Source organism: Oncorhynchus mykiss, chromosome 6 (assembly GCF_057628025.1).
Source record: "Oncorhynchus mykiss isolate SJ-2025 chromosome 6, ASM5762802v1, whole genome shotgun sequence".
Classification (NCBI taxonomy): Eukaryota; Metazoa; Chordata; class Actinopteri; order Salmoniformes; family Salmonidae; genus Oncorhynchus; species Oncorhynchus mykiss.
The window spans coordinates 27,529,025-27,542,148 of record NC_143027.1 but is presented as its reverse complement, the minus strand read 5'-3'; the positions used below and the strand labels follow the sequence as shown (position 1 = coordinate 27,542,148).

Here is a 13,124-nt window from a genome sequence, read left to right as displayed (position 1 = left end):
ACAAAGTCACATGTTTTGGTATATTTTAACTTTGTTGAGAGAACAGGAAGATTAAATTACATTTTACCTTTAGAGTTGAAAGTTTCTATAAACTTACCCAGAGCAGTAATTTTCCACAGTGTTAAATGTCCTTGTGTGGAAAGAAAATCCAGAGTAGGCCTACTGGATACACCAAAATGGTATAATTGTGTAATGACAGTTAGTAATGTATTTTCTATAGATTGAAAAATTGCCCAGACACAATGTTTTTAGATAACAATAATGAGCCAGAGGCTGCATCGCACCCATATCGGTGCACACTCTCTCATCTTACAGTAAACAGCTATTGTTAACAGTAACCCCCTTTGGGAAGGACTAATTAGTTATTGACTTTCATAAACACGTGTGTGTTTTTGGCTACAGTAACCCTAATCAAGACATTGCTTGAGACAATTACATTGCATATGTTAATTGACATATGTGAATAAGTACGGAAATGTGTCCACCATGTTATTCTAACCATTGTAATGTGTTATATATTCCACTAGATGAGGCTGCTGCGTTACTATTTTCTTCACGTAAACTACTATTTTGACATCAATGGTAATCAGAATGTGATATTGATTGAACATAACATTTCTCGCATAGACATGTTTATAGATTGATACCAGTACAGGTCAAACTAGATCACAAGGCCAAAAGCATGTCTCGACCCTAGAACTACTAACACATAATGATTTGAGACCATTGTGCAATAGTGTGACTACAGGTAAAGAGAAAAGTTGTGTAAGCAGATTTTTGTTGACACGGTTTACAAGTGAACTCTGTGCTGGGGTCCAGACAGTTTAAGGTCTGGCTGGGCTCTAACTTTGCATACTTACCAGATCATTCAAACTGCCCTCTTTCAGCCCCCATGGCCACTACTATCACAGACTCACAGAAGCCTTTCTCTTTGGACCCCTACCATGTCTCTGAGGAATTTGGCTTCATCCTCCCTGCACCCCTGGTAGGTATTTCAATGGATACCAATTGCATTTGTAATTGGTGTCAGTCAATAGTTGGTATTTGCTGAATTTCATTAGGTCTGCTGCTCCTGCTTATAGTCATTTGTTTTTGTTTGTTGATTGAAAGTAAGTGTAAAGTAAGTAGCATTGATTAATTTTGATATGTGTTTGGCAGGTTATAACTTTCTTAGCCTCACACATTCATTTTCCTGAGACCCCAAATCAAGCTGTGTTTTTTTTGTGTAGGTAGTTTGGTATTGGTATTTTTTGTCTCTCCAACCCTGTTCCTGGAGAGCTATCCATCTGTAGGTTTTTCACTACAACTCCAGTTGTTACTAATCTGATTCTGCATATCAACCAGCTACTGTAATCATTAGAATCAGCTGGCTAGATTAGGGTTGGAGTGAAAACCTACAGGACTGTAGCTCTCCAGGAACAGGGTTGGAGAGCCCTGCTCTAGACTGCATTGGCGTTTGAATTTGGAGTGCAGATGAGAGCATTCCAATCCAGGACAATACCTTGACACTTTTCAATATGACTCAATACCCTAAAGACAGAGTTGCCACCATACTACCAGCCCTGGATGGACATTGCCCAGCATGTTACAGAGCTCATTTACTCTCACATGCTGCGCTCCCACATTCTCAAGGTAAAGCTGTCTATACTGTAAAACTCAGCTGATCAGTAAGTAACAAGGGGTGAAATAGGGGGAATGGAATTCTACCACCTGGTTTGGAAGACATTAAACAGGGGAAATTAAATAGATTTATAAGTTCAACAGCTTTTGGTGACAGTTCCACACTGTTAATAACAATGTGTGACTTCATGTGTGAAGAGATGATGACAAAAGATACATCTGGTTTGATGATGAAGATCATTCATTTCATTGATTCATCACATAGCCTGAAGCATTCAAATATCTAACAAAGTAAATGGGTAATGTGTAATATTCCAAGCATAGTGTATTTATAATGACTAACATTTGTACGTGATAGACTGTAGTGTCAGCTCCATTTTTATACTTACTCCCTCAGATGCCCCTGCTGAACACCCAACTCCTGGAGAGCCACAGAGAGCTGCGTCTGGCCCACTTGGCCCTGAGTGTGATGACCATGGGTTACGTGTGGCAGGAGGGGGAGGATGACACAGTCAAGGTTTTTCACCAACCCTTCTTATTAGGAATATTCTGGACCTGGAGTGGGAAGAGAGACACATGTAACCGTTAGATTATTTTCTTCTAAAATCACAGCAGGTGAAAAAATTGCTGATCACATTTTCTGACTATAAATCAAAGGTCAAAATATCCAGCCACTTTGGCACCTTCAGGTTTGAGATCAAATCGTCAAATAAAATACATGTTTCTAGGTCACATGCACCAAATATAACAGGTGTAGACTTTACAGTGAAATGCTTACTCAAGAGCCCATTCCCAACAGTGCAGAGTTAAAAAGTAAGACAAATATTTGCTAAATAAAAAAGGAAATAGTAACACAATACATAACAATATCGAGGCTATATACAAGGAGTGCCAGTACCAAGTAAATGTGCAGGGGAATGAGGTAGTTGATGTAATGCAGTATGTACATGTGGGTAGGGTCATAGTGACTAGGCAATCAGGACATACAGTATATTCGGAAAGTATTCAGACCCCTTTCCTTCTTACACTTTTTGCTACGTTGCAGCCTTATTCTAAAATTGATTACATGAAAAAAATATTCTCAATCTACACACAATACCACATAATGACAAAGCGAAAAAACAGGTTTTTAGAAACTTTTGCAAATGTATTAAAAATAAAAAACAGAAATACCTATTTACATAAATATTCAGACCCTTTGCTATGAGACTTGAAATTGAGCTCAGGTGCATCCTGTTTCCATTGATCATCCTTGAGATGTTTCTACAACTGGATTGTAGTTCACTGGTGGTAAATTCAATTGATTGGACAAGATTTGGAAAGGCACACACCTGTTTATATAAGGTCCCACAGTTGACAGCGCATGTCAGAGAAAACACCAAGCCATGAGGTTGAAGGAATTGTCTTTAGAGCTCCGAGACAGGATTGTGTTGAGGCACAGATCTGGGGAAGGATACCAAAACATTTATGCAGCATTGAAGGTCCCCAAGAACACAGTGGCCTCCATCATTCTTAAATGGAAGAAGTTTGGAACCACAAAGACTCTTCCCAGAGCTGGCTGCCGGGCCAAACTGAGCAATCAGGGGAGAAGGGCCTTTGGTCAGGAAGGTGACCAAAAACCCAAATGGTCACTCTGACAGAGCTCCAGAGTTCCACTGTGGAGATGGGAGAACCTTCCAGAAGGACAACCATCTCATGCAACAGTCCACCAATCAGGCCTTTATGGTAGATTGGCCAGATGGACGCCACTCCTCAGTAAAAGGCACCTGACAGCCCACTTGGAGTTGGCCAAAAGGCACCTAAAGGACTCTGACCATGAGAAACAAGATTCTCTGGTCTGATCAAACCAAAATTGAACTCTTTGACCTGAATGCCAAGGGGCACATCTGGAGGAAACCTGGCACCATCCCTACGGTGAAGCATGAAGGTGGTAGCATCATGCTGTGGGGATGTTTTTCAGCGGCAGGGACTGTGAGACTAGTCAGGCTCGAATGAAAGATGAACGGAGCAAAGTACAGAGAGAGCCTTGATGAAAACCTGATCCAGAGTGCTCAGCACCTCAGACTGGGGCAAAGGTTTACCTTCCAACAGGACAATGACCCTAAGCACACAGCCAAGACAACGAAGGAGTCTCTGAATGTCATTGAGTGACCCAGCCAGATCCCGGACTTGAATCCTATCAAACATCTCTGGACAGACCTGTAAATAGCTGCGGAGCGACGCTCCCCATCCAACCTGACAGAGCTTGATAGCATCTGCAGAGAATAATGGGAGAAACTCCCCAAATACAGATGTGCCAAGCTTGTAGCGTCATACCCAAGAAGACTCGAGGCTGTAATCACTGCCAAATGTGGTTGAACAAAGTGATGAGGAAAGGGTCTGAATATTTATGTAAATGTGATATTTCCATTCTTTTTTCAAATATACATTTGCAAAAATTTCTAAAAAGAGTTTTTGCTTTTTCATTATGGTGTACAATTGAATCAATTTCAGAATATGGCTGTAAAGTAACAAAATGTGGAAAAAGTAAAGGGGTCTGAATACTTTCTGAATACTTTCTAAATGCACTGTATAATATACAGTAGCAGCAGCATATGTGAAATGTGAAAGTGTGTCTACACTTTCTAGTGTGTGTGTGTGTGTGTGTGTGTGTGTGTGTGTGTGGCATCAATATGCATGCGTTTGTGTGTGTGTTTTATGTGTGTGAGCGTATGTAGTGTGTGTGTGAGTTGGAGTGTCAGTGTAGTATGTGTGAGGGTGTTGGTAGAGTCTAGTGAATGTGTATGTGTGTGTGTGTTGTATGTGTGAGTGTGTGGGTATTCTAGTGAGTGCGTATGTGTGTGTGTGTGTGTGTGTGTGTGTGTGTGTGAGAGAGAGTGTGTGGGCAGAGTCTAATGAGTGTGTGTATAGTGTGTGTGAGTGTGTGGGTGGAGTCTAGTTAGTGTGTGTGTGTGTGTGTGTGTGTGTGTGTGTGTGTGTGTGTGTGTGTGTGTGTGTGTGTGTGTGTGTGTGTGTGTGTGTGTGTGTGTGAGAGAGAGAGAGAGTGTGTGGGCAGAGTCTAGTGAGTGTGTGTGCGAGTGTGTGGGCAGAGTCTAGTGAGTGTGTGTGTATAGTGTGTGTGAGTGTGTGGGTGGAGTCTAGTGAGAATGTTTTGTGTGTGTGTGAGCGTACGTATTGTGTGTGAGTGTCTCGGTAGAGTCTAGTGAGTGTGTATGTGTGTAGTGTGTGGGTAGAGTCTAGTGAGTGTGTGTGTATAGGGTGTGTGTAGTGTGTGGGTAGAGTCTAGTGAGTGTGCATAGAGCATGTGCAAGGAAGGCAGTGCAAACGGTAAAGGAATAAATAACAAAGGGAGTCAATGTAAATAGTCTGGGTAGACACTGGGCGTAGAAGCTGTTCAGGTGCCATTTGGTTACAGACTTGGCACTCCGGTACCGCCTGGTACAGAGGTCCTGGATAGCAGGGAGTTTGGCCCCAGTGATGTACTGGGCCGTACGCACTACCCTCTGTAGTGCTTTGTGGTTGGATGTCAAGCAGTTGCCATACCAGGCAGTGATGCAACCCATCAGGATGCTCTCGATTGTGCAGCTGTAAAACCTTTTGAGTATCTGAAGACCCATGCCAAATCTTTTCAATCTCCGGACGGGCAATAGGTTTTGTCATGCCCTCTTCATGACTGTCTTGGTGTGCTTGGACCATGTTAGTTTGTTGGTGATGTGGACGCCAAGGAACTTGAAGCTTTCAACCTGCTCCACTGCAACTGCATCGATGAGAATGAGCGCGTGCTCGATCCTCATTTTCCTGTAGTCCACAATCATCTCCTTTGTCTTGATCACGTTGAGGGAGAGGTTGTTGTCCTTGCACCACATGGTCAGGTCTCTGACCTGCTCCCTATAGGCTGTCTCATCGTTGTCGGTGATCAGGCCTACCACTGTTGTGTCATCGGCAAACTTAATGATGGTGTTGGAGTCGTGTGTGGAATCTACAAAGACAGCTTGTTGGAATCAGCTTGTTGGAATCACAACACAACCATCGTTGTGTTGTTGGCAAACTTAATGATTATGTTGGAGTCATGCGTGGGCACCCAGACGTGGGTGAACAGGGAGAACAGGAGTGGACTGAGCACGCACCCAGAGGGGCCCCCGTGTTAATGGTCAGCGTGGCAGATTTGTTGTTGCCTACCCTCACCACCTGGAAGTGGTCTGTGAGGAAGTCTAGGATCCCGTCCCAGGGTCCTTAGCTTAGTGATGAGCTTGGAGGGCACTATGTTGTTGAACGCTGAGCTGTAGTCAATGAACAGCATTCTCACATAGGTGTTCCTTTTGTACAGGTGGGAAAGGGCAGTGTGGAGTGCAACAGAGATTGCGTCATCTGTGGATCTGTGCGAATTGGAGATGGTACCAGGGATACGAAGAGCAACAAATCATTACTAGATCCATGCACATTAGGGACTTACTGTATGTACATTGGCTATCTGTAAACGTAACCCCAGTCATCATGCAATACACTGAGTATCAGCTGTTATATAACAGCAAGTCCCTCTGATATGAACTCTTATCTCCCATAAGATGCTTCCCCGCAACCTGGCCATTCCATACTGTGAGGTGTCTCAGCGCCTAGGACTTCCTCCCATCCTTACCCATGCAGACGCAGTACTGGCTAACTGGAGGAAGAGGGATCCACAGGGGTAAGATTAGAATACTCAACAGTCTCCTGTTACACAATTCTATTTTTGTCTGTCAGTGATATTTAAGGAAAATGTGTTTATTTTTCATGTCACCACCTCATCTTCCATACCAGACTGTTTGACATGGAGTAAGTATCGCCTTGAATAACTGATTCCAACAAGCTGTCTTTGTAGATTCCACACATTCCAATAGTCTTTGCTTGTTAGCTAATACAATTTGTAAATCTCATAAAATGTTTGCTGGAACTTTGACTTCTTACCAGCTGTCATTGTGGTCTTGGTGATAGTTGTTGTTTTCATCGCTTTCCCAGGAACTTGGAACTGCTTGTCACGCTACCTGGTGGGGACAGTGTGAGAGGGTTCTTCATGGTCACTCTGCTAGTGGAGCTGGCTGCAGTGCCAGCCATTAAGGTGGAGGCCTCTCCTGAAACACACAAAGAGCTGTATAATCACATGTCCAGTTGGTCACACATGTATTGCACATTCTGAGAAGGAAAGGCATGAAACCGTCAGAGGAAACAGTGGTCTTTTAGTTGTGACTAGTAAAGACAAAATAGACAAGACACACAAATAAAAAATACTACAGTAGCTCACATAACTGAGCAGATAATATCCATAGTGTTATGTTGATGTGTGATGCTTTGTTGTGTTTCAGAGTATTCCTTTGGTTATTAATGGGGTCCAGTGCGGTGATGCTGAGACTGTAACCAGAGCACTAGAGGAATTCAGCCAGGCCATACAGGGCATGACAGATGCACTTAAACTGATGCATGGTACTACAGCTGAAACAGATGAGATTTTTTACGGCATTGACATTCAGTCCAGTTCACCTGCATTCTCAGCATATAGATGTCTCTTATGTTGTTCCAGTGTATGTCAAACCAGAAGTCTTCTATGGCATTATGAGGATCTATCTGTCTGGGTAGGTACTGAATACCCCTAGGCCTAGACGATATAAAATGAGTTTTTATGTCTGACAAAAGTTAATGACGCATATAATATACATGTAATTTATGAATATATACTGAGAATACCAAACATTAGGAACACCTTCCTAATATTGAGTTTCCCTCAGAACAGTCTCGATTTATCTGGGCATGGACTCTACAAGGTGTCGAAAGCATTCAAGCTGGCGCATGTTGACTCCAATGCTTCCCATAGTAGTGTCAAATTGGTTGGATGTGCTTTGGGTGGTGGACCATTCTTGATACACACGGGAAACTGTTGAGCGTGAAAAACCCAGCAGCATTTCAGTTCTTGACACAAACCAGTGTGCCTGGCACCTACTACGATACCCTGTTCAAAGGCACTTACATCTTTTGTCTTGCCCATTCATCCTCTGAATGTCACACATACACAATCCATGTTTCATTTGTCTCAAGGCTTAGATATCCTTCTTTAACCTGTCACCTCCCCTTCATCTACACTGATTGAAGTGGATTTAACATGTGACATCAATGAGGTATCAGAGCTTTCACCTGAATTCACCTGGTCAGTCTATGTCATGGAAAGAACAGGTGTTATTAACGTTTTTGTATACTCATTGTATTATATACCTGTATGTATGTTGGTCAGGTGGAAAGACAACTCCTCCATGCCAGCTGGGTTGGTGTATGAGGGCGTCCAGGCAGAGCCTATGGAGTATTCTGGTGGGAGTGCTGCCCAGAGCAGTCTGCTGCACTGCTTTGATGAGCTGCTGGGTGTCAAACATGAAGCAAAGAGTGGTAAGAAAGCAAAGGTCCAGAAGAGTCAGTGCGTACAAAAAATATTACCGCACAAAGATCCATCAATGTTATGCAGAGATACTTTTTAACGGGCCTTTTCTTGTGTAATAAGGAAATGTTCACCACAAAGAGTTGTAACACGTTGTTGTAACACGTTGTAACACGTCCCGTGTTATACAGACATAGACGTCTGTTTTATTCTACATAGACATATCTTTTGTACTTAGGTATCCTAAAGACGTCATTTCCAGTGAGGGTGAATGTGCTATCTACATGTACAGGTGCCTTTCTGACCCGTATGAGGAACTACATGCCCCCTTCCCACAAGCGTCTGATCCAGGACATCTCTCTGCAGCCCTCCCTGCGAGGCTTTGTCCAGCAGCAGGCCTGTGAGCCGCTAACCGCAGCCTTCCAGCTCTGTGTGACCAAGCTGCTTGCCCTCCGCAGCTACCACATCAACGTGGTCAGCCGCTTCATCACTGTGCCCGCTGCCCGTGCCCGACAGCTCCGAAACCAGGGGAACATTTCCCAGGAGGAGACTGTCAGCAGGGCGCCCACGGCACTGGAGGAGAAGGGCACCGGCGGCTCGGGCATCATGAGCTTCCTAAAGACTGTAAGGGACCGCACACGGACGTCTTTAATCTAAACTAGAATGTAAAATATGTATCGGATGACTAGTCCAGACCGACTGTGCTCATACCACAATCCCCAATTCCTGCATGAGAGTCAGACGCCTTGACTTTTTCTACATTTTGGTATGTTTAAGTATTATTCTAGAATTGATTAAATAGCCTTATGTTTTCATCTTCTGTTTGACGATAATGGGATGGACGAAAGCATCACACCAAATTCCATCAGAGACATGCCATGAGACATAAAGTGTTCAGGAACAACGGGCTTATTCTTAAAATGTCTGTGGTCATTGTGTATACAATTTATTTCCAGGTAGGGCACTAACATTTTTAGCACAGCGGATATAAACTGCCATTGTCTGTCCTCTATATAAAGGTGTCTTATCTCCATCAGGGAGTTATTTCAGAACACAATGCAGTGGAGTGAAGCTCCATCAGTTACCAGAGATATTCCTTCACTCCTCTAGACCAGCGCTCCTCCTGCCCACATACACCCCTCACATGCCCCAGCTATCCCTTCCTGGAGTGATAAAGCATGGAATACCCAACGAAATAAAGAGCTGGATTGTGCCATGAATGGCCTGTGTGCCGTGGCATTATCTTCACCTTTCCTGGCTCGCCTCCATTGGCGTTTCATTACAATAACTGTCATGCACCATCAGATAAAGCTGGTGATGTGTGTCAATCTGCCATGGAAATCCAATTCCACAAACATGACTGATCTAACTTACCCTCCCTCTTCTCCCACATACTGAATAGGGAGGACATGCAAAAACAAGAGATTGTCATTGAGGGGAAAATGATATCAGGCATCTGTCCCAAAAGCCATGTTTTTATGGGCTGTATACTAGTTCTTGTTCACTAAACAAGCAAACAGAGAAGGAAAGAGCTCCTTTACTTACTCACACATACCTCTTTTACAATCGGAGAAACTGAGTAGTAAACATGACAGGAAGGGAGGGACGGTCAGACAGACAGACATACAGGAGAGTAGAGTAGAGAATAAGAAGGGAGGGAGAGCATTGGGTGGCGAAAAATAAAATACTGCACTCACATGTCGCAGTGATCTGATTAGAGCCCTCTTCTGCAGCCAAAGCAAATAATCCCTTCCTTATTACCTCAGCGTGGAGGAGTCCCTGACAACCCTCCAGTAAACACTGGCCATCTCTAAGGATCTGTTCATTGTGTGTCCGGGCCTGTTGGGCGAGGGTTCAGTGGAGCTTTTTCGGGGGACGTGATATACAAACACACACAAAAACATACGCACACCCTTTATTCTTTCATATGTTGTTAATTCAAGGTGAGTCCATTGTATTGCCTATGTTGTTATAAAACATTTGCGATCACAATGGAAAAACTACATTGTGAAACCCCACCTTAATCTATGGCCATGGAAATCCACCTAGAGCTGGGTGATTTATTGGTCTCTGTCCTCATTCTGTAGTGTTGGTACAAGGTCCTGTTACAGCTGTCAAACCTCCATAAGATAATGTAAATTTAGTAATATTGCTGTTAATGATTGTATTGCACTGTATTAAACAACCTGGAATTTTACAATCTGTTTTATTACAAACAAGGAGACAAAACTGCTTTTATGATTCACCTTTGGAGTTGATGAAAGATTTTCAAGATATTTTTTCCAGTTGTTATAAAATGAGCCATTGTTGGAAGAGAGAAGAATAAATGTAATTCAAGGCGCCTCCCCTCACAAGGTTAGTAGGAGCCTGAGCAAGTCAGGGCCTTTTGTCTTAAAGGTTAACAGAGCCACGATCAGAGTGACGAGCATAGCGGCTCACACCTACACCACTAGTGAGTGACTCACTGGCCAGGTGTGGAACAGAAACAGTGGCAATGATTTGATTAGATTTATTAGGGTCCCTATTAGCCAACGCCAATGGCGACAGTCTTACTGGGGCCCAACATATAACAAACAATATATTACAGGCAAAATACTTCACAATTTCCATACATTTAAAAACATTAACATGTAGTTTGTGTGGGGATCTATCAGGTACACATACATGTCGGTACATACACACAACAAGTAGGTCACGTGCCGTGAGGTGTTGCTTTACTTGTTTTTTTAAACCAGTGGGTCACACACACTCACACATGCACATCCACACGTGCTCACACATGTGCACAGTCAAAAACACACACACACACACACAGTCATAACACCCGTGACTACCCGCATGTTCCTGTGTCTGGCCTGTAGCCAGAGATTCCCCTGTGCACCACCACACGTCCCACTGCTGGCTGTCCACCTCCCTCCTGCTCCACTGATTGACTTCCTCTTCCACTAAAGGTTGTCTCTAATGTCACCTTCCCTGATGGCGCCCACACAATCATGTTATCAACAGCTTCTCATCCGTGTTTTTAACAAACTTACAGGAAGCTCTCGGGGGCTCTCCAGCATGGAGAGGGAATGTCCATCTATCCATCAATCTCTCTTTCTCTCGCTCTCACTCTCTCTGACACACACCCCGACCCCACATGCCTACGAGTACTGTACATGCAGATACACTAAAAGATACATAGCTTGATATGGAGAGCATGACTGAGAGTTAAAGTAGAAACTGAATAGATTACACAGCAGGTAATCGAACATAAACACCGATCAACTATGTATGAGGGTGATGAATTTGCAAACACTCAGGAACCATTAGGTTGTGTTCACACATCTGCCTGTTCAAAACCCAGCTAAGAGCAGTCCTGTTGAGCCTGTGCTTCAGTTGAGTGACAGCTGTTTGGATCTGTGGCCCTTTAACACAAGGCTTTAAAAATACACTATATGACCAAAAGTATGTGGACACCTGCTTGTTGAACATCTCATTCCAAAATCATCTCATTCCAAAATGAATATGGAGTTGGTCCCCCTTTGCTGCTATAACAGCCTCCACTCTTCTGGGAAGGCTTTCCAGTAGATGTTGGAACATTGCTGTGGGGACTTGCTTTCATTCAGACACAAGAGCTTTAGTGAGGTCAGGCACTGATGAGGTCAGGGCTCTGTGCCGGCCAGTCAAGTTCTTCCACACCGATCTCGACAAACCAATTTTGTATGGCCCTCGCTTTGTGCACGGGGGCATTATCATGCTGAAACAGGAAAGAGCCTTCCCCAAACTGTTGCCACAAAGTTGTGAGTACAGAATCATCTAGAATGGTATTGTACTGTATGCTGTAGTGTTAAGATTTGCCTTAATTCCCTAGACCATTATTCCTCCTCCACCAAACTTTGCAGTTGGCGCAATGCATTGGGGCAGGTAGTGTTCTCCTGACATTCGCCAATTTCAGATTCGTCCGTCAGACTGCCAGATGGTGAAGCGTGATTCATCACTCCAAAGAACGCATTTCCACTGCTCCAGAATCCAATGGTGATGAGCTTTACACCACTCCAGCCGTCGCTTGGCATTGTGCATGGTGATCTTAGGCTTATGTGCGGCTGCTTGGCCATGGAAACCCATTTCATGAAGCTCCCGAAAAAAAGTTGTTGTGCTGACATTGCTTCCAAATACTGTTCTGTTAGCTTGTGTAGCTTACCACTTTGCGGCTGATCCGTTGTTGCTCCTAGACCTTTCCGCTTCACAATAACAGCTCTTACAGTTGAACGGGCATCTCTAGCAGGTCAGAAATTTGACGAACTGACTTGTGACAATCTATGACGGTGCCACATAGAAAGTCACTGAGCTCTTCAGAAAAGCCATTCTACTGCCAATGTTTGTTTTTGGAGATTGCATGGCTGTGTACTCGATTTTATACACCTGTCAGCAACGGGGTGTCCACATACTTTTCTGTATATAGTGTACGTCCCTGTGCATATTGGGGCTGATTCCGACCCGAGTTAAGTGTTCGTAAATGGAGCGTAATTCCCTTTTTGCGCATTGTTCTCTCTATGAACTTAATTATGAATGAGAATAGCATGCTATTCATCCAGGATGGAGATCTAAGAAATAAAGGTGTGGCAGAGGTGTGTCAAGGTCAGCCACACTCTAACCTTGACTTAATTCCCTCATAATTCCACCACCTTTATGTGCGAGAAACCTTGAATATGGTCGAGCGAACCTACCAGTTCCATGTGGAAAAAGAATCTACTTCATTTTTCCTGATAGAAATAACAGCATTCTACATGCACTGTAATTTATAAATATATAAGAGCTATTGATAAGAGCTAGGTGAATGAGTAATCCGTTTGGAAGAGGGGATTGTAAATACACAATTTTTTTTATGAGCCCTGGAGGCGAATGTGAAACCAGTCATATGGAAACAAACTGAAAATCATATCAGCATGACAGGTATTACGGCCCCTTTTCCACAGGGAAGTCGGCTATAATTAGCTGTGCAGTTATTCCGAATTTTTATTGTGTGCCCTCAAAATTATGAGACACAAGTTATAGGGCTGAACCTGCCGAGTTGATGTATGAGTTGATGTATGTTTTAATTATATGCCCAGGCTTTTCTCTATTT

The 13,124-nt window shown here is 43.5% G+C and overlaps 1 protein-coding gene across 5 annotated transcripts; it reads left to right on the top strand.

The window, feature by feature from the left end:
• The first annotated feature begins 759 nt into the window (after positions 1 to 759).
• Positions 760 to 10,214, top strand: LOC110525639 (indoleamine 2,3-dioxygenase 2). Of its 5 annotated transcripts, none has more exons than XM_021605945.3 (10): positions 781 to 985; positions 1,537 to 1,632; positions 2,018 to 2,137; positions 6,186 to 6,304; positions 6,418 to 6,432; positions 6,616 to 6,715; positions 6,960 to 7,077; positions 7,175 to 7,226; positions 7,880 to 8,028; positions 8,256 to 10,214. In XM_021605945.3, exons 1-10 carry the CDS (start codon positions 893 to 895, stop codon positions 8,672 to 8,674), a joined length of 1,281 nt encoding a protein of 426 aa, XP_021461620.1. In that variant the 5' UTR covers positions 781 to 892; the 3' UTR covers positions 8,675 to 10,214. The 5 variants fall into 5 exon arrangements, with proteins under 5 accessions (XP_021461622.1, XP_090093569.1, XP_021461620.1 ...); XM_021605946.3 differs by having other exon boundaries at positions 791 to 985; positions 8,310 to 10,214; XM_021605947.3 differs by lacking the exon at positions 1,537 to 1,632 and having other exon boundaries at positions 760 to 985.
• Positions 10,215 to 13,124: the final 2,910 nt, after the last annotated feature.

Bases quoted from the DNA above. Each gene is read 5' to 3' on its own strand.
- LOC110525639 (XM_021605945.3), top strand. From the start codon at position 893: ATGGCCACTACTATCACAGACTCACAGAAGCCTTTCTCTTTGGACCCC. The intron at 6,716-6,959 runs GTGGAGGCCTCT...GTTGTGTTTCAG, and splicing joins CTGCAGTGCCAGCCATTAAG to AGTATTCCTTTGGTTATTAA. The intron at 7,227-7,879 runs GTAGGTACTGAA...TATGTTGGTCAG, and splicing joins ATGAGGATCTATCTGTCTGG to GTGGAAAGACAACTCCTCCA.